The 21,300-nt window shown below is 39.8% G+C and overlaps 2 protein-coding genes across 7 annotated transcripts in view; one reads left to right on the top strand and one right to left on the bottom strand.

The window, feature by feature from the left end:
- GAPVD1 (GTPase activating protein and VPS9 domains 1) overlaps positions 1–20,416 on the bottom strand; it is a 32,283-nt gene extending 11,867 nt beyond the window's left edge. Inside the window, exons 1-18 of one of the 6 annotated variants that reach the window (XM_075772819.1) lie at positions 20,287–20,416; positions 20,046–20,094; positions 13,343–13,558; positions 12,091–12,934; positions 10,766–10,852; positions 9,632–9,766; positions 9,321–9,510; positions 8,323–8,403; positions 7,331–7,491; positions 6,318–6,447; positions 5,272–5,397; positions 4,241–4,414; positions 3,791–3,931; positions 3,051–3,185; positions 2,346–2,465; positions 1,794–1,871; positions 1,280–1,653; positions 670–757 (exon numbers count right to left, since the gene is read on the bottom strand). In XM_075772819.1, coding sequence (XP_075628934.1) covers positions 670–757; positions 1,280–1,653; positions 1,794–1,871; positions 2,346–2,465; positions 3,051–3,185; positions 3,791–3,931; positions 4,241–4,414; positions 5,272–5,397; positions 6,318–6,447; positions 7,331–7,491; positions 8,323–8,403; positions 9,321–9,510; positions 9,632–9,766; positions 10,766–10,852; positions 12,091–12,934; positions 13,343–13,527 — 3,049 coding nt within the window. In that variant the 5' untranslated portion in view covers positions 13,528–13,558; positions 20,046–20,094; positions 20,287–20,416. Of the gene's footprint in view, positions 1–669; positions 758–1,279; positions 1,654–1,793; positions 1,872–2,345; positions 2,466–3,050; positions 3,186–3,790; positions 3,932–4,240; positions 4,415–5,271; positions 5,398–6,317; positions 6,448–7,330; positions 7,492–8,322; positions 8,404–9,320; positions 9,511–9,631; positions 9,767–10,765; positions 10,853–12,090; positions 12,935–13,342; positions 13,559–19,792; positions 19,866–20,045; positions 20,095–20,286 lie in introns of all 6 variants that reach the window. The other 5 variants (XM_075772814.1, XM_075772813.1, XM_075772816.1 and 2 more) reach the window with 5 other exon arrangements.
- HSPA5 (heat shock protein family A (Hsp70) member 5) overlaps positions 1–21,300 on the top strand; it is a 50,276-nt gene that overhangs the window by 22,658 nt on the left and 6,318 nt on the right. The gene's annotated exons all lie outside the window — the stretch shown is intronic.

Genomic DNA, 21,300 nt, shown 5'->3' with positions numbered 1-21,300 from the left:
TTAAAAATACTATAACGTTATCTGAAGTCACACAGAGACTGCAAGGATTACGTTGGTTCTTTTCTAACTGAAAGTCTGTTTTAAAAAAAGGCAAGGGTATCTAATATTGCAGGCACCGTTCCATCCCCAGTTGTCATTATTCACAGCATGAAAGCCAAATATTATCTTGAACAAGCTTTACTTTGTAAATAGCCGAAGTCTAATTTCCACTCTTGCCATGTTACAATAGATATCATAAGTTAGCAATATCCTTCAACTAGCACACTACCATGTGTGGAGAATTAAGACTAGTTCTCAGTGAAGCTGCAATGAAGTTAATACCATACAACTACGAAATTATTTGCCTCACATAAGGATTCCAAGGTTTCAACGATTCAGATAACACAATGCCTAACCAAATTCCTTTCAGCTTATGCACCTCTATAGGTACTGCATACTTTTTGTTTCAATAATTCTCTCTTTACTGCAACACTCACAATTTTATAAATAAGAATCCTTTATTTCTCAAAATTAAATAGGACAGCTATTAGTGTGTAACACATCTACATCAGTCTGGTCAGCTTTTCAAAGTGAAACTGTAATAATTTTCTGTAAAAGTAACTAAAAGATATTAATAAAGGCAGTGTGCAATCTTACTTAAGTACCAAAACCAGAGGGACATGATCTTACCTTTGGGCATGGCAGACACAAAACGTTTCCTCCACCAGGGCTTGTTTCTGTCAGACTTCTCATCGTCACTGTCTTTTCGTTCTTCAATCTGTAGAAGGGCAGAGTCTACATTTGAGCATCTACCATATCAAGTGTAAAGACAAAATTTCTCCTTGACGTCAGGTTATGCTACAATGACTGTAAAACCGGAACTACAGCAGACCACAGAAAGCCATAGAGGATTTAGAAATATCCCTCCTGAAGAGGGCAGCCTATAAATGCAAAACCCAAGACATGAAGAAACTTAGATTTCACTTATTTCTTTTTTAAAGAAAATTACTTTTCAGGGTGCTGCAGCATTTTAAATCTCAACACTACAATAAATCTATTTCTGAAGTCCCACCAAATCAAGTAAAGCTCATCCAGTAAATTTAAGAGAAGCCAGATTCATTTAAGCCACTCTGAACATCTGTAGCTTTAGCTTGTAAAACATTACTGGCCAATGTTTAAAAGGTAATGAAAGTGCATCATAACCTCTTGGCTACAGACATTTAATACCAGCTTTCTGGCATTAGATGCATAACTACAGTGGGCATGCTAGAAAAAATAAAATGATAAATAGAAGCCTTACCTCTCCCCTAGAGGAGTCTTTGCTGGGAGATGAAGATGATGACTGAGATGCAGCCACCAGAACTGCTGCTCCGGTGTTGGTGGTTGGCATAGGAAGCTCCCTCTCCTCATTACCAGGACGTCTGTTCCACCCAGGATCACTCATAGGTCTCCGAACTGATGATACTATATCTGAACTCCTACTGCGGACTAGCCTCTCTGGATAAGAATACCTCTGCTTGAATGCTTCTAAGTCAGTTGGAATTAAAGCGTGAGACCCAAAGTTTGGTAATCGGGCCTCGTTACCTCCCATAGCTCCTTCCAAGATCGGTGGATCTGGTGGTGGATGAGAGGGTCTTGCATAGTGTACTTTAGGCCTTACTACACCTGATACACCTGCGGTCATAAGCATAAAAGAAGCCACACACATTTCTTTTAAGATTCTTCCGAATTAGCTAGTACTAACATAGAAGCATTGAAAATGCCTATTTAAAAAAAAAGGCAAAAAAAAGCAGCACTTATTCTTTACAACTCACCCTCATTTGATGACAGAGGGTCAAACAACGCAAGCAAAGAATCTGTCTGAGAAGGAGGAGATGTCAACTGACTGGCTCCTGAAATACAGGGGGGGAAAAAAAAAAGTTAACACTGTACCAAGAACATAAGGGACATTGGAAAAACAGCCCTCAGCAACAAGAGTTTACAAAACTTATATTGCAAAATATTTTAAAAGATATTCTTATATGGAAAGATCTCTGTAGTATGTGGAAATGACCAAAGAATGGCATCACAAAAAGTGGGGCAATCTCGAGCAGCAGACCAATTCCAAAATGCAAAAGGACAGCCAATGTAATCAAACTGAATTCGGAAAAGGTGATCTTAGATCTAGTACTCAAGCTCTAGTACTATAAAGCACTGGAGTCTCTTTGTCAAACAAATACAGTGCTAGCAAATAAGGAAAATGTTAAACTTAGCCACAAGAACTTTGAAATTGGAAGAAATTGTAAAATTTAAGGATTCTACAAACGTCATTTGTGAGACTTCAGTTATCAGAGATTCTAATTCTCATTTACAGATAAGTAACTTACCATGGGCCGTTTCATCCATGTCAGGACTTGTCACAGAATCTTTTCCCCCAAAGTCGGAGCTACATTCGGACCTGAGATCCTCAATCTTATTAGGAATATCTTCAGATGTGGCACTAATACCTTACACATAACAAAAGAAGCATCTGTAATAGTCTTTCAGAGAAAAAGGAAGCAAAATCCTGAAGCTGTTACAATGTTTGGTGAACACTGCAATAATCAAGTCCTAACTCACAGTAGCACCTAGAGACATTATGAATTTCTATACGCCTAAAATAACATTTTATTTCTGCTCTACATCTTCAACTGTTTTAACACAGCCATGAATACACTTTGACAATGGGCATTAGAAAGACACTTCACACTGTTAAATACTTTTCAGAAAACGAAGAACTGAGGTAGATATATGCTTTTTACTTAAATAAAAATGTTGTGATAATAAAACTAAACACAAGAAAGTTAGGAGTTTCTTCCAAATCAATACTCCACTGCTAACAATTGCTATTGTAGCACAGAGTATTTGACATTCTGTTGCCTTTTTTTATTTCTTCCGTACAATGAACAAAGACTTACTGCTTTGAAAATTCCAGAATGAGTGCAAATAGTTATTTTCTGAGTGAAGTGATGTATAACTAAAGCAAGTGCAGCAAAGCGCACGCTGATCATGTTCTAATAGAGCAGCATGTTTTCAGAGACAATGAAACACACCTGATACAACGCTGAGGCCTGGTGTACTGGGTCGAGAGCTGACCTCCCTCACATCTGTGTCATCAGACGTGCTACCCAGCCCGGAACAACTTTCCAGTTCTTGTAGTCTTTCCTCCTGTTTTAAGTCTGGGGCCTCTACAAAAGGCAGACAATGAAGAGGAGAGGGAAAAAGTATCATTACTCAATGCCATGCTCCCTTAATACTCACATACAGAAGGAAGGGAGGTATGTGCTGATTTAGTATACTAAGTTCTAAGCTAACTTAACGACTTCAGCAAGAGTTTTCTCCCTGTACAGAAGGCAGGAGTCTGCACAGACAGCAATGCTCTATCTGCATGGGCATTCTAAAAAGTTTTTACTGTTTTAAGTATTGTGTTTATTAGAGACAATAGTATACAGTCCAATCTTCACTAACCAAAGTAAACCATGATCCTAGATAGCCCTACTTAACATCACAGGGAAGGACAGCAAATAGAACTTTGCTTTACAATTCCTCCTTTTCCTTTTTGCCTCTTAAGAATTTCTTAAGTAACAGTAAGTCTCTCACAATGCTTTCCATCTTCTCTCTGCCTCAGAACAGTCTGTCCTTTTAATACTGGAAGTATTCACAAACACTAACTTAACTCTAGGACAGTAATTTCTTGGGGAAAGAGAGAAAGAGGCTGTAGTTTTGCATTATATACCTCTGGAAGAGTCTTGATTCATGCTAAAGAAATAAGCAAAAACTGCACGATTCTGACCTGAATCACTTGGCAATACTTCCACACTCCACGCCTCACTTGTGGTTTCTGATATGGTTGAACCTGTGCAGGGATCAAGCAACACGGATCCTGAACCTGGTAAACACAGCAAGCTGCCTAACATGTTCTCTGCAGCTGCACCTGCAAAAGTAAAGCCGAAGCATATAGCTAGATATAGGCTTCCTGAAGACAGCTCTAATAAGAGAGAAAAATAAGAACACATTCTAAGTGTCCTTAATAAAGTAATCATGAAAGACAATGTTGAAAAGACAGAAATGAGCAACCAAATATAATACAGGTCATGCACACAAAATCCTCCTACAGAAAAGCTCCAGTTTAATCAAGGAAAACACACCTATTTAGAAAGGGAGGAGGAGGGCGGCTCTGCAGCCTCACTACTTTAGAGCAAGCATGAAGCATTTTAACGTACCAGATGTACCACTGAGTTACCTGCTATTTCTTGCAAACGATCTTCATCGATATTTGGATCAAAGTCACTACCCAAGACATCTGTACTCCAAGTTTCGCTCACAGTTTCTGATATATCTCTGTCATCAGTCAATCCCATCATATCACGGATTTCAAATTTGCGGAGCTTGTCATCAAGATTATCCTGAGTTGTGGCTATGTAAAAATAAAAAGTTCTCATTTTTTTTAAAAGGCTTCTCCAATTACTTCTGATAGAAAATAGGAAAAAAACCAAACCCAAAACCAAAACAACTCTCTAATTCTGTCAGGTAAGACTGTTTTAAAGTAAGGCCTGTAAAGCACTATCAGAGTATTCAAGAGATGCTGCCTGAAAACAGTTCTTAAGCACATTTGGGACTTAAGAAGAAAAATCTTAAGCTATGCATGCTGACCTATCAACTAAATTGAAAGAGAAAATTAATAAAATTTAGCAGACTATCAAGAAACTGATACAATCCCTGTAAGAAGAGTTTATCACAGAAAAGCTGAGGCCTCCAGAGATCATTCAAGTCTGAACCCCCTGCTCAAAACAGGGTCAATTACAGCAGGTTGCTCATGGTCACGTCCCGTCATGGTTTGAATATCTCTAAGGTTGAGACAACACAACCTCTTTGGGCAACCTGTTCCAGCATTTGACAAATATATATTAAACAGGAAGCTATCCAGATGCTTTAAGACCACTCCTCTCCAGATCAACCAATTCCCTGAAGGGAAAAACTTGGTATCAAGCAAAATTTTACATGTAGTTTCTTATAAAGGACTTAAGCCTCAAAATCCCATGCAATTTCTTTTTCCTAACAATGGACTACAAAAAATATTTCTAAGGAAATATTCTAAGGAATATTTCTAAGGAAAACCCAACAAGCCCATAAATAAATGCAAGAGTGACTGCACAGGGAAGATTTTTACTTATTTTTTCCCTGAACTAGTCAATTTTTCAACCTTTTTCAACAGAACTTCAGCTTTACCACCTACAGCACCTCAGCCACTTATGTTAGAGAATTTGCACCTGCCTTGTTCGTGCTCTAACAGCTGCAGAGCTTCAACGCCATTGCTCCCAGAGGGGCCTGCGCCAAGCTCTGACACAGACTCCCCTTCTAAATCCAAAGATGACACAGAATTGGAGCGATTTGAAGGACCTGTTAAAACAGATTTTACTGTAAATCTGATTTGAATAACAGTTCCTAAGTACACAGCATTAACAATCCAGGACACAATTAACTAGAAAGATGAAAAGAAATGAAGTAGCAGTTCCAATATAAAATACTGAATTAATGAACTAAATGTATAGTTGCTCTACTCTTGATCCTTATTCTACAGATACTTAACCCGCACTGTGATTTGTACTTCCCATATTTAGAGTATCATGCTAATTACAATAATCTATAAACGCTTTATCAGAAATGGCTGGAATCTCACCATTACCATACTTAACTGTAACTAAAAAGTCAATAAAGTGTTTGCCTTTGTGTCTATGAATTTGTTTTCTTGTTTTGAGGAGAGAGAGAGAGAAAAACTAAATTATGGAAGCTATTCAAAATAATGCATGCTGCATGATCTGTACAAACACCTTCAATATCACAAATAAACCTGTGCTTTGTTGTGTCGGAGGTTCATATAAAGTAACTGTCCAGAGTCCAGAAACTATTCTGAGATATGTAATAGCTTATTAAAACATAATGAAAAGTAAGTCTGAGAACTCTAAGTTTAGAGCTAAGTTAGATTAATTTAATAATTAGTACCGCACTTAAGTTTCACCAAAAAAAAAAAAAAAAAAATCTGTTTTCTCTGTATAAATACATTCAGGTTTTTTCTCCCTAATCCTTAGAGTCAGTTATGCCTTTGCCAAAGGCATAAATACAAATTTGTCAAAATTTAGCTCCAGACTTTTTTGTTGGAATGGCAAAGAAAAAGAGAAAAGACAGACTCTCAGGGTAAAATAGCACAGTCTTCAGAATGGCAGAGATGACATGCTGTATTAAACAGAAGTTCCTTCTATAATTAAGGAAAAAAACCACAAAAGGGACAAAACTTCTTCAAGACTTAAGCAGCCCTTCACCTTCAGATATTCCTTCCAGATTATCACTGCAGAGGGAAAAGCGCAAGGTTTTATCAGGTTTACCATGGAGTTTGTTTTCATCAACAGGGACATCTCCTTGTCCGCCATCTGCAAGCTGCATATTTAAGATCTGGAAAGTGGGGGAAAGAAACAAGACTTCCTTAAAATAATCTCTTTTTCAGATAATTAAACAGTAAACAAAACATTGCACACATTTTTTCCCCTAGATGTTAATGGCACAATGAAATTTCTAGCATTCTGTTTGAAAAAAGACAGCTATCTCCAAAGTCAGAGCCTGGAGAGAATGTAAGGTAACCCAGGCATGAACATAAGGCAAGTCCTGATAATAATGGAGCCACCAGCTCCCTCATCAGCCCAGCAGACTAATATAACACAGCAACTGATCATTACGAGGCTGCAAAAGGAGATAATCCGAACTCCTGGGCAAGGCAGCAAAGATGAAAGCAGAAGCTGTGCTACCAGCTGATGAGAGAAAAGGCTGTAAAACCAGCCTTACCCTAAGCAACCAAGCCTGAAGGCATCATGACGACAGGGCCCTCACAAGAGGCTGGGTCTGTGCATTTCAAGTTTGAGCTGCCAAAAACGTCGGGATCAGTGTTCCAGTTCTGCCATTCACCTGTGCCACTTGATCCAAAGGACAGAACATGCAGAGAGATAATTGAATCAGTTTCTTCAGACGCAGAAATGATAGCCCAAGTTGGCTCTTAAGCATGCTAGATGCAGCCTCTTCATAAATCTGCCAGGCTCATTTCTCCTGTGTTAATATACTGCTTTTCACACCTTGCAGATATACTAAGTGAGGAAAAAAAACCCGGCTAACAAAGAGAACTTTGAAAGCTACAACCCTCAAGCTCAGTAAAATTAAGTAAGGATTTTAATTCCCATTCTGGATTAATTACTCGAGCTTAGTGTCACAACTTCATTGTTCTGCTAGTAGAGAACATAGAGGCTGTACTTTTCAAAATATCTGAGATGTGATAGTTTTCGCATACCTCATTTTCTGACATCATTCCTGGAGTAATCTGTGGACCCGTCCCCAAAGAAATCACCAGCACTTCTTCTGGCTGAACTTCTGGGATAGTCTCCTGGGAGGATCCTTCATGATCTCCATGCTGATCCATTAGAATATTTGATCTACTTCTGCTACGAGTTGCTAAGGAAATATTTTGAAATAGCAACATTAGAAAGCTTTTCTTTGTTTAAGGAGGAAAAAAAGGCAATGCAATGGAAATACAAAATGGGAATGTTTTGAATTAATGAAATGCATATTAAATAAACTTACAAAATGAAAAGTCATCTTAGACTTTGAGAGATGGAACTAGTGTTTACATTTGAGGACCGAACTATGAAAAAGAAAGCTTTCAACATAAAAAGTTTACAAAAACAAGGTATGCTATGTCCTGTTTGCCTACACAAATTCAATGTATTCCAATCACAGAAATACCCTTAATAAATTGAGAAAATGAAGAAGTTTGTTACCAACAAAATAAGGTCTAGGTTCCAGTGGTTTATAAATCTGTTTAATTAATTTACAAGATTTTTCTCCTAAAAGGCAGGGAAATCTTATTCTAACAGGTGTCTCAAACCCAGACACACAATTCAACATCAGGTGGTTTCATTATTTTGTGATTCTCGACTAGTCTTTTCAAGTAGCCTCATGTTCCCACATTTGGCACCATGGAAGGAAAAATGCCCACATGGAATTAAGATTTCTAAGTATGGCAGCATGACACCAGTTATTTCTTTATTTGAGCCGGGGAAAACAAGGCAAGTGCACGGAAGCCACAGCCAAATTCTGCTTATCACACACAGGCTGACAAGGTGTTTTTAAAAACTACATGTACATATGAAATGAGTTTCATATAGAAATCAATGAAGAAATCTGAAAAAATAACTGATTGCCAAAGTTAACCAAAGGCATGCTTAAGTCATGTGTTATAAGTAAAAGTTTCACAGAGAAGAATGGAAAGAGGGCATTACCCACCAAAAGGGGTTACTAGAGTTATATGAGCTGAAAGATTGGTAGCAGAAGTATCCCAGGCAGTAATGGCTGCCAATTGCTGTCCTGGATTTCGAAAGCATTAAAATGAAACAAAAGAAATAAAAACTTTGAGCAAAAACTATTTTATACCATAAAATAAATGCTGTTGTGCCACTTCTTAATAGGCATAAGATCAGTACCATTCAGAAGCAGAGTTAAAACAACATGGGATAGGTTTGTTTTGGCATTAGTTTGGGGGGGGGGGGGGGGGGGGGTTGCCACTTATCAGGCTCTACATACTTTCATCCTGTTACACACTAACACGAAATCTCTCAAACAAAAATATCCCATGTGGTCATATTCATGTAAATATACACTGAAGAGTACCACACTTCCTATTTTAAGAGAAAATATTATCGAAATGGAAAAGTTCAAGACCCAGAAATCCTATTCAGAAAGAGGACAAAAACCCAACAAACATAAAACTGCATTACAATATACTAACAGCTGGAATTACATCAGGCAAATAATGGAGAAAGAAGAAAGCTTCTCTTCTCAGCACATCCTCTAGAAGTTCTGATCTTGCTTTTTCATCCTCCTCCACATTTGCTCTCTTCTCAGACACAAAAATTTTAAACTTATTCTATCCCACTAATTAAACGTCATCACTTCCATCTTACCACTTTCTTAAGCAATCTTCCCTCCTAAATCTGATACCCATCTTCAAACTTCCCCTTTATTATCATTGCCCCAGCATGACTACCAACCACTCCAGCCATTTTCTCAAGTTCAATCCAGTGATGAAGGTCACCATGCTTGCATCAGAAAGTAAGGAAGCTACACAGCTTTCTATGCAAAAGAAAATTCTTCACCATCCGCACAGAAAAAGTAGGAACTGAAGGTGTAGTCACAGAGTAATCCCAAGAGATGACTGAAGAAATGGCACAGAAAATGTATCAAGGTATCAGAAATCACGCAAGAAGTCTGCTAGCTCTCCTTACCTATTGGTAATCGATTTTTTTTGTTAGCTGGAGTAGTTGCAGGAGAAAGTTGTGGGGTATTATACGGAGTCATTTCAAGGCTGCTGCTTTTCCCTGGTTTGTTCTGGGGTAAGTTTGCCAGCAGGTTTTCCAAAGCCATCCGATCTTCCTTCAGTTGATCACTTGACATTACATTCCGCATAAAGCCAACCTAAAAATTTAGAATTAGCATTGGTAAGAATCGCAGCATAAATTATCAGCTCTGTTTATCCTGTGTGTAAACACATGGGGGCAAGTTTATGCTGCTTCTTTTTAAGAACTTAAGATATTACCAGAGTAGTTAGCTGGCTGTATGTCATGTAAACCACTGTTCTACTCAAGCCCTCCAGAAGGTTAACAGAAGACAGTGGAGGAGTTTCAACTGCACGCCCATCAATAACTACATCCAGGAAAGCAGCCACACAGCTCTGCAAAGAAAAGAAATAGTTTTCAAATCAGAGACAATTTACTAGAGGTTGGAAAGAACATAAGTTACGACAAGAGTTAAGTAGTTTACATAATGATATAAGTTTTGCTTCCTACTTTTAAAATCTTAGGATAAAATACCACATACCACTAAAGTCACTGAAGAGAAAGCAAGGAAAGCATGCAGTTAATTTAAGCATTTCCTTCATTCCTTTTCTGCATTCAAGTGTTACTTACTTAAGTGTCTTACAATTTCTAAAAAAAATTAATTAAACTGTTTTATGGCAATTAAACTGCCCTTTCTGAAGAATCTGCTGAGCATAGACTAAAAGTGAAACAAGGAAGCAACACACAGTATCACTTTCTCATCCGATTGACTGTTACTTGTATAACACATGTGTAACTTTGTATGATGACTGCGTAACAATTATAATTGGCAAAAACTTGGAAGTTACACAAGCAAATCAACAGTTTTTTTAAAACATATGACAATACATCAAAGATCATTAGTTTCACTGTTCCTCTGATGAAGCTAATTTCAGTATTGCTATAGATGATTCATATTAACAAAGGAAAAGCTGAACATAAAAAGCAAAACTATGCAAAAAAGGAACAGAAGATCCTTGCACCAACAAAATTACTTGGTTTTAAACCAGACTTCATGCAAAAGCTTTCTTCAGATCAAAATGTTTTCTTTAGATTCAGTAGAAAAACCACAGACAGTAATTCAGCATTTCAGTTTAAAATGTAACTTGCTTTTGTCTTTTTTGTATTTTCTTTTAAGAAGTATTATGTCAGAGTAGAAGCAAGAACCCCTGACCCTTAATTCTAGTACTCAAGATTTTGTTCCCAGCTTTGTGCAGGATTTAATCTGCTTCTCAGTACATGTAACTCAGAAGTTAAATGCTTAGGAAGTCCTTTGCAATGTCTGAAAAAAAGAGACTGCAGAAGGATGAAGGATACACACGAGTCTTGGGTTTTTTTACAGTCTGGATTCTTACTTTGTCGAATTTAGCAAGATTGCTCTTCATACGTGGATCCCCTTCTTCAGAACCCGTCATTGCCAATTGCTGTAGAAGTCTCCCAACCTGAAATGAAAAACAAGTATGAAGAATAAGCATTTCAAAACAACATCGTGATAGACAAGATTATAAAAATCAGTTAAGACAACTCCTCCATTCTATTTTTTTTTTTTTCATTTAATACTCTGAGAAGTACTTCTGAGTGTGTGGACAAAATCTTGTGATTGCTTTCAGAGCAGAAAAAAATGCAAGAAGCTTTAGAAAAAAGCAGTCATTGCCTTTAACAAGAAAATCTGCACACACAGACACTATGAGCATCCATACTCCCCCCCCTTCCCAGGAACAAAGCACATTTTGTTTTTACAACACGTCAGAATTGAGAGCTGAATCTAGGTCATCTTAAACCTAGAGATTTTAAACAGCTGTATGTATTTTACTAAGAATGTGTTGGAGGGATAAATAAAAAGCCAGAGGGCTAACACCCTTATTTCAGAGCATATATTTCTTACTAATCTCCAACTGCCAAACAACTCTCAACTTAAAGAGCTGCCAACTGCAAGCTCTGCTACAAGTGGTGACACAGGAAAGGACTGCTAATGTATTGTAGAAAAACACTGGCCAGGCCCTGTCAGTCTAGGTAAAACCCACCAGAATAATTATACTGGGAGAATCACTCACTGTCCAGACCATGGACAACATCAAAAAGTAGGTTTTGTTACTTGTGTGGGGAATATCCTCAGTCAGACAAGCATTGCTTAATATCTTCTGACTACACTTCTGCATACTATCATTAAATTGCCCAAGTACTTGCACAAAGACAAAAATCCGTCATGAATACTCTAAGGTCTAATGAAACAGTAGCTAACTACCCACCAGAAACACTGGTCATTACTGCCAGACAGGGAGGGTTTTTTCAGCAAAATGTTTCATTATTTTGTGCAATATCTGGCATAATATTTAACATTAGCAAGAACAGCACAACATTCATTTACATACATTCTAGAATTCATCTTATAGTCACTTCTACACTTTAGCTTCCATCCCTTATAATAGTTTTTATAGAGTACATGTACAACTCTTCTAAGAGATAAAGGAATACACTCTATCAATTTATGTCAATATTTTAAGCAAACAGATAAACTTTAGAGCATGCCTTTTCAGTAATAATTAACACAAATATTTTGTTAGCATTCCTCTTACAGGTGGGAGGGATAGTACCTTTGCTGAAGTAACATCAGTTCTAGTGGGAAAAAAAAGGCCAAGAAGATTTCTCATACTTTTTTTAAGATTAAAGTGAATCATACCTGCATCAGATTAAATCTTGCCACCTCATTTATAGGAGCATCAGAAATTATCCCATACTGTTCTGGGTTAACAATTGCAGGACAGATGAAACATGCTAGAAGAAGATCTGTACACATTGCTCTGACCTCCCCAACCTCCAGCCTGTCTACACATGAGAGCGTTTTGTACATTTGTGACACAATCCATCTCAAGCTGTGAGGAAAACAGTAAGTGTTTTGTTTGAGATAGCCAATGAATTTGTTCACTAAGGTCACCAGCTTGGCCTCATTGGAGTCAACCATCTCTTGGACTCTTTGCTTGAACTTGTCTGTGCCTTTCTCTCCAAATAACTTTTCCTGTTGTACTGGAGAGAATCTCTCAATTAACTTGTTTGAATCAGTTTCCAGGTGGTCTTCATCTTCAACCAGAAGCTGCATGATTGGCTCGTGTAAAGTTGCAGTAAGAAAAAGTTTTGCAGAAAAGAGTCCCTCAGAAAAAAGTTTGAATAAGATGCTGAACGCACAGGTGCCTCGTCTCAAGAGTCGCCTAGGGTTGTCGCTTTCCTTGAGTTCAAATTCAATCAAGTAACGGAGGACCTGGAGAAGGTAGCTCTCGTCCTCCTGCATGATGCAATTGCCATAAATGGAGGTAAAGACTGTGTGAATGACACTCTGAGTGTTGTCCTGGTTGAGCTTCTCTCCAGCAACCAGACAGGATGCAATAAGCCTAGGGTTCTCTCTCAATCTGTTTAGGAATTCTCCGTAAGCAGTCTCCTGAAATCCCAACTGCTTATATCCATCCACAAACTGCGTGTCCTCCAAGATTTTAGCATGCTGGCAACATTCAGCAGGAGAAGCTTCAGCACTTTAAAGAAAAACATTGACATAGTTAAAGTAACTCTTAAGTAAACAAAATCCATAAAAGATGCCATGTGGCCAATCTATGATCAAGACTACCACCAAGGAAAAAAAGTCTATCCATATAGTTAATACAAATGACTTATAAATTCAGGAATAAGGAGAGTTTGTTCCCATAAGTTATGAACAGCAGCAAAAAATCCCACATATATTAAAAAAAAGGTAGCTTAAACAGCCAACAAGCAAGTTTCAGGTAAGTCAGATTCCCTAGTTTAGATCTGTTTCAAAAACTTTACTATTTTTATGATTAGTACAGTAAAAGACTCCAGATACTAAGTGTGACAAAACTGATGGATTTACTGCAATTCACAGAAGTTTAGGAGTTTGTTCTCCCCAGGACCACCCCCCAAGTCACCTTGTTATGATCAGCCTGTCCAAGTTAATCCTTTGCTGCTTGGAAATCCATGCTGTGCGGTACAGCTTTTCAGCTGTCTTCAATACATCTGCATTGAGCCTTTGAATAAGTTGCTTTTCTGAGTTTACATACAGTCGTTCCTGCTTGAGGTGGTGAGCCAGCGTGTGTATATCCAACTTCACCATCTTGGGCAGCGAGCGAGTTACACAGCACTCACTGAAAGAAAGAAAGAAAATGAAACAGGTGAATTCCAACAGTCAGGGGACAAGCTCTGTCAGTCCCAATGAAGCGATAAGCAGGTCATAAACTTACACTTACAGTAAATACTGCTGTGACCCGTTCCACGTTAGCATATTAATATGTTCTCTCAAATCCACAGCCCACCATTTAATGACTGAGTCACTCTTTCCTAATGCAAGGTTTCCTAATTGCCAGCTTCATTAACCCCTTGTTATGTCAGCACATCAGGGACACTTGCATAGTAGTGAATGATATTTTCAACTCACACTCATGAACTGAAATTAGTAACACAGTACAGTGCTATAAAACCCCTGCACCGCACCTCCAATGCGGAAGATAAGGAACGGGCTATTATTTGGAGAGATGTGGCCGTTACTACAGTTTAGGTACTCAGGGAGATGAAGAGCAGTCCCATTCCACCTCACTGTCTGGTGAACAGGCAAAAAGATTTCTGCGCTTACTCCTTTGTCCAAAAGCATGCCCAAACAACACAGCACTACTCAAGTACTTGGGTCTGGTTATCTCTGGCCTGTTAAAACAAATGCCCTCTCTCACCTATCCATAAGAGGCACCAAGCTGCCAATATTGTTTTTTTCTGCTAAAAAAATTTAAATAATAATATTACCAATATTTAAAAAAAAAATAAAAATCAAGGAATATCAATACCCAGATAAGGCAGAAGTTGGAAATACATCTGGAGACTCTGCTCAACAGTAGAATTCATTCAGAAAAAAAAAAATAATCCTCAAATATTTAAATCCAGAAGAATATTTCTTTGGGCCACAATCCAAAAATGTTGTTTTAAAGAGAGAAAAACTGAAACAATCATAGGCTTTCATAGTACATCAGGGACAAAAAGCTACACAAACTACTGTTATGTCTCAATGTAACATTAGTCTAACTTCCTCATTAGAAAACATCTTAGTTACCAGCTAGCAGTTAGATAAGCAAAGAGTACCACACCATTCAAAACAAGTTCAAGGAGCTAATCTATCTAAAAATTAACTCTATGGAAGAAAAAAAACCCATCAATTGCATTAATGCTGACAAGGGAAGGGGCAGAATCATGCAGATCAGATTATGTGTCCATGGAATTAATAATTAACTGCTTTATGTCCTCATCCCCACCACAACTAACAGCCACTCTAGTTAATTTGGGAGGAAAATGGGTTTGATCCAGACATAATCTGTAACAGCTATCTGTCAGATGTATTGGTAATGGATATATGTCAGATCTGTCAAGGTATCTGGTGACGCACCCTTCAAAGTCATGCCACAGTTAAACGACAAAACTTTCTTCCCGCAATCTGTAGTGACTCTGGAGGAGCCTAGCTTCACAAGACCATTGAGTTCATGCCTGAAAAACTACAAATAATGTACGATGCACTGCCCTAACACTCTCCCCTTTTAGTGTTTTAAAGATCTGTGGTTCACTGCTCAGCATAGCAGGAGATGATCCTCTCTGAAGAATACAGATTAGCTTCCTAATTACACACAGGTTTCACATTTGTTGGGGTTTTTTTCAGTGTGTGGAGAGAGCCTGATAACCAGATGCACTGACAACCATCACTGCTCCTTGCGTGTGTAATTAAGTTCTTCCATCTGTAGTTCTAACCTCACAACCAAAACCCTAGTAGAGACAAAAAGAGATGCTGTCACAAGTCTTTATGCATAAAAAATTGCAAACTTATTACACCTGATGGTTTAAAACTCATTCCTAGGAAATACAAACAACCGCCTATATAGAGCTCTCAAAAACCCCCAAAGAAACAAACAACAAACCTCAGAAAACCTAAACAAAAAAATCCCAGCAATGCTAACCAGCGGTTACAGCTCATGCATCTGAAGATGAGATTAAGCAAGGAACTTCAAGGACACAACAATTTAGATGTTTTTAACTAGGACAGTCTCAGAGAAATTATTAGAAAAAGAAACACTGACGTTACTGCCAAAGTTCTTTGCGAAACAAATAACAACTTGCAAGAAATTTATTTTTAGTCCCAGAATTTTAGGGCTCAAAAAAAAAAAAAAAAAAAAAAGCGCGTGTTAAACTTGATACTGCCTGCAAACACAGTAGTAACTAGTTACTAGGCTATGAGCTATTGATATCAGCCAGGAAAAAGAAGTGGCATCCACAAAAATATACATACATGAGATCTGCAGAACTACCTTCTGTCTTTTCAGACACTTTCCACTGTAAGGCTGTACTTAAGAGCTGCTCATAGTTTATCAAACCTTAACAGTCTTAGTTTTCCATTTTGAGGTGTCCGCTCACAGGCTCCACTTTTCTGGACAGAAAGCCAGTCCAAGTGGTTTGCAAGTTTTGGGAAGTAATAGGGGACCCATATGGGGTACCCCCTGTGAACAGCCTGTTGACTTCACCTGCATTCCTATGCCTCTGCCTTGCCAAATTTCAAAACAAACTTCAATTTTTGCATCACTCATTAAAAACATATTTAGCAGTAGACAAGACAATTAAACAGGTTCTGAAGCGTCTCATATACTTACAAGTTATTTTTCTCACTGTTTCACTCAGTATTTTTTTTTTTTCTGACTAGAGAAGATGTTTTCAGCATCAGGGATGGACTAAGCACTCTGACAGCTTTCAGCTCTGAGGAAAGACTTCTTTCCTTCCCTGGCCCACAGATGGGAGCAAACTCCAAAAGCCCAGTCAGCAAAAGAGACAAAGGTGGCCTGGAAACAACATACTTTTTCTGGCAAGTTATGATTATACCAGCAGTTTAACTGCTATTTTGAATCTCTTCTGGAGCTAAGGACAATAAAAATAATAATTAAAAAAATCAGTTAATACTCAGAAAGCAAATAAGATTCCCACACAGTCCTGAGTGGGATACACATGCATATAATCCACCTGTCCGGCAAACAAAACCAGCAATAAAACAGTAGAAAAGGTCAGACTACTGCAAAACAATACTGTACCATTTGTGATGCCACCTAAAAAAAAAAAAAAAGACAATACGGGTCTCACACATACTCAGGAACTGAAGTTACCAGCTAACGTACAAACGATTTGGGCATCTCCTCATGACAGAGCATCACAGCCATTGAACAGAGACACCGAAGCACTGAGTAACTGTGAGAAGTTGCACATTGCTGTGCATTTTCATTTTTTTTTTAAACTAATTGCCCCCATGAACTTCAGGCCTAGAACAAAGCAACGCTCCAAAGACTACCATTACCTGCATCTGCACTTCTAAATACACCGATCCTGTGACTACGTGATAATACCCTATCAATTGGCCACTACCCATGTGTCTATCTTATCTGTCTCTAGTGTAGAATACCAGAAATAACAAAAGCAAGAGGAGAATTGATCTGGAACTGAATCGCAGCGGGTTAATAAGTACCTCTGCTTTGTCAAGAGCTATGAAAATCCACAGGAAGTCAACCGCACGACAGCAGTTTTTACCCTATGTACAAGAAAAAGGGATCAGCAGCTTCCCTGTCTTCATAATCCTCCATAAAACTAATTTGACTGCTAGTGATTGCTACTGAAATACATGCATTTGAAGAGGAATGCCTCGTTCACTCCATTTACCAGTTTTTAAAAATGAGTTATTCTGAAGTCACACAAGTATAGCAAGCAACAGCGCAAACAACTTTGCGCTGTAAGTTTCTGGCAGACATTTGAGAACACCAGAGATGAAAAGTGGGTAGTTTAATATACACGGTACTTCAGCAAGCTTCAGATGGGCTCTAAAGAAAACCTGCAGTATAGCAAAGAAAACCCCAAAAACCGAGTTGAGCAACATGCACACGCTATTAATCTCTTCAGATAGCGATACTATTAACACAGCCTGTCTTGAAAGAAGAAACTATTGTATCACTAAGTCACTGCTCCCCTCCAAAAACCTCTTCCCTTTATGATTGGTATGAAAAGACAACAGTTGCATTCTCTGACCTTCCCAGGCTACACAACATGCACTCCCTGCCAGCATTCAGGACAAGAGCTTTAGAAGCAATTAGCCATAGCTACGTATTTGGTAACACACCACCGAAGGCAGCATTAAAGCACAGCAAGCAGCAGCAGCTTCAGCTGGTACTAATTCCAGAAAGTTGTTGGTCAGATTACCTTATCAGTTTCTCATAAACAAAAAGGTGCCCGTAATGATCCAATCACCTGGTTTATGACTACCATGCACCATACTTGAAATAATAGATGTCTGTACATAGTTGTATGAAGGAGATCGTTTAGGAAATTTAGATATCCAACCGTCTGCTGTGGCGGAAGAAACGACAGATATTAAATAGCTCCTGCTGTATGCTAATTATTTCTCGATCCTGGCAATTTTGTTTTGATATGAAAACATTTCAAATTTTTGTCAGTTATTTCAAGACTACTTAGTAACCTGCTAAAAGCTGTGACACGGTAAGAGAAGCTTAGTACAACAATTCAAACTATTTCACTTTGTGTTTCTCCACCATACCAACAAAGATTGCGCAGCCTGACAGCATCCAAGATGTTTTGCCCTGCTATCAGCATGACATAACTGTTCAGAACCCAAGACAATCTCTGCCTTTGATGAATGCAGGACGCAGATCGCTTCCTACATTTAAAAGTCCTGGAAAACACTGCATTTAATCTTTAGGTACTGAGCTCCAACTTACAAAGGGCATGGTTTAGTACTGTGGCATACAGGAACAAGTGATAATCTCTATTGATTATTTCTGCAATTCAGTTGACAGAAAAGAGATTAAGGAAAGTAGTAAATATTGCTAGTACACCAGATTCTTCCTCCTCCTCCAGCATTTCCTGCTAAGGGTTATTTGCTCCTCCTGAGTCTTGCTACGCAAGACTCAACTTCCAAAGCAAGTTTGGGCAGATCTAATATAGGCAGGGCAGGGCAAGGCAAAACTGAAATCACTGTCTTACTGAAAAATAATTCCTAAGCAAGCTTGAATAGCTTCCATGCTAATTCACCCCAGAAGAAATACCTCTTTCTTCATTAATATTTATAGTAATAACTAACAAGCCTTATTTCTTTATATAAGCTACCAGCCTATCTCCCAAAGTTGAGCTAACAAAATCCATTTTTCAGTAGGATACTTCACCGTGACCTAGGAGTTCTCTGCTGAACTCTCATGTTACAATACCCGCCATCTCAAAACATGTGTACAACATGCAAAATGCATTTCCATTTGCTGCAGTTCAACTCTCTAATCAGTAAGAAACTCGTACCTCAAGTTTGTTTCTGCCCACTGGCTACTCCACATTGAACATACTGTCTATTTATCCAGCAAGATTTACATGCAAGGAGCACCTCGTTTCTCATGCCCCTTAACAGAACCTATCAGTAATGCACAGGATCATTTGGCTACTAAATTATCTATTATGGCATTACTGTGTTGCATAAAATCAACAAAAGCATATAACCATGCTAAAATCCACTCCAGTTGCTCATCATGTTAGAAAGAGGAGTTCCCCTTACGTAAGGAGTCATACTAATAAACTTTTAGTAAGAAGCAGTGCAGAATTCAAAGCCACTCACACTGACAAAAACAACCTGCTCGGCCCAGCCCGGCCCCTACTCTGGAGACTAGCTCCCTTTCTCACCATGAAACAGCCCATCTGCGGACCACCGCGAAGGGTAACTGCTATTAAGGACAACAGTACATTCTCCAGGACCTGCCAAATCTCCCATCAAAACCCTCATGTGGAGTATCTTAAATATTTTGGAACCCTCCACAGCAGCAGCAGTTCTTCAATCTATTTCCTAAAACCACCATCCCACTGCTTTGACAGAAGCGCAGTATTTCATGTTTCATGTACTGTCCGTGCCATTCCCCACCTCCATCATCTTCAAATTGCAGCTTCTACTTGCAAGGCAATTGCATTGTCCACAAAAATAGCATTCTACCTATCGGTAAGTGTAGTGTCACATGCTCGGTTTGAGAGCTTAATCGGAACGGCTCCCTTCCTTCAGAGCACAGTATCATGACTTTGCAAGAAAAAAGGCAGATACTTGCTTGATCGAGTACTTCAGCAATAAGGGTCTATTAGTAACAAAAAAGGGAAGTCACGGTACTCGTCAAGTTACAAGTTTTAAACCTGCATAACACAAAAGCCATCAAGAAGGGACGGCAACGACGTTCACGCCGAGCCGCTTCGATAGCGACTCATTGCCCAAACCCACAGCGCCCGAGCGCAGAGAGGGCCCCGGCCGCCAAGTGCTTCAGTTTTTCAAATACCTCTGCAAACCTCAAGAACTACCGGTTCCCAGCCACTAACATGGCAGGTAGGACTGGCTCCGGCCGGAGGCGGCTGACAGAGGAAAAAAGGCACAGGTAAAACACTCGAAGAAATCTTGCGCCCAACTTCGCTCGGTTCCCCCCGCCGCTCCCCGGGCACCAGCCTTCCCCCCTCCCCCCCGCGTACCCCGCACATGGCCCAGGACAAACCTTCCTCCTGGGAGTTAAATATAAATAAATACAGCCTACCTACCCACACTTCGGTTCCCCGGAGCGCTGCCCGCGCCTTCCCACTCGCTTCCCTGAAAAAAAAAACCAAAGGGTTTTTATCAGGCCCCGGGCCGGCGGGAGAGCTGCGGGGCGGCCTGGCCTGGCCTTCCTCCCCGCTTCCCGGCCTTCCTCCTCCTCCGAGCAACGCCGGGAAAGGAGGGGAAAGGAAAGGAAACCAAGCAGTACCGCGGAGGGAAGGAAAGGGGTAACGACCGCGTCCCTACCCGGCCAGCGCCCCGGCTCCACCGCCGCCCGGCTCCCGCTGCGGCCCCGAGCCAGGCGCGGCGCGGCACTGCGCAGGCGGCGGGCGGTAACGGCGACCGCGCTCCTGGGACATGTAGTCCCTTGGCCGGGACCGGGGCGGGGGGGGGGGGGAGCGGGGGCCGACGGCGGAGCTTTGCTCCGCCGTCGGCCCCCGCTCCCCCCCCCCCCCCGGTCCCGCCTCATGCCTCCCCTTCAAGCGATGGAGCATCAGAAACAATTTAGGTAGCCGGCACTTCATAAGGATATCTCTATATGATGTGTGTCATCTCCAGGTGCTTTACAAACAGGTAAGATTCGTGTCTGTCAAAAAAAAAAACAACAAACCAGCAAAGTTATTAACATGTAGATAAGCCAAGAGCTCCATATAGAGCAATCTAACCCTGATAATAGCAATTGTTTCATCACATGTAACAACTTCAGCTGAAGATGTGATTAGTGCAATACAGTCATGGAATGATTTTTACTTTGTGCTCTCTTTTCCAGATTCTCGGAAAAAGTATGGATGTCGCTGACACCGTGACAGGGCCTGGTAGAAGTGTTGCAATGGAAAACAAGAGATTCGGACCGACAGGAGAATGTGGTAAGATTACGGTGCGACTGATCTGCAGGGATGGGGACAGAGACCAAACCCACAACTCCCCGACAGGGATAGAGACCAAAACCACAACTCCCAGCGCATGTGATTGCTCCTCGTAACACACAAGTCAAATATTATGCCCAGTAGAAATTCTAGGGAAAACTAAATAGTGGAACATAATTTACGACACGAAAAATTGTCCCAACAGAGGATTTAAGAAGCCTGTTCTCTGAGGGGGGGCGAAGATAGCTGGAGACATGAAAGTGCCATTTGCAGTCTGTCGGTACTGCGTCACTCATTTGGAGAGTGATGCCTAGTCACAGCGTACAATGTTTGCAGTCCTCTGAGGCTCTGATGTCACCTAACGCTGCGAATCCCCCGGGCTGATGAGCTCCCA

Source organism: Balearica regulorum, chromosome 20 (assembly GCF_011004875.1).
Source record: "Balearica regulorum gibbericeps isolate bBalReg1 chromosome 20, bBalReg1.pri, whole genome shotgun sequence".
Lineage (NCBI taxonomy): Eukaryota > Metazoa > Chordata > Aves > Gruiformes > Gruidae > Balearica > Balearica regulorum.
This window is presented reverse-complemented; position numbering and strand designations above follow the sequence as displayed.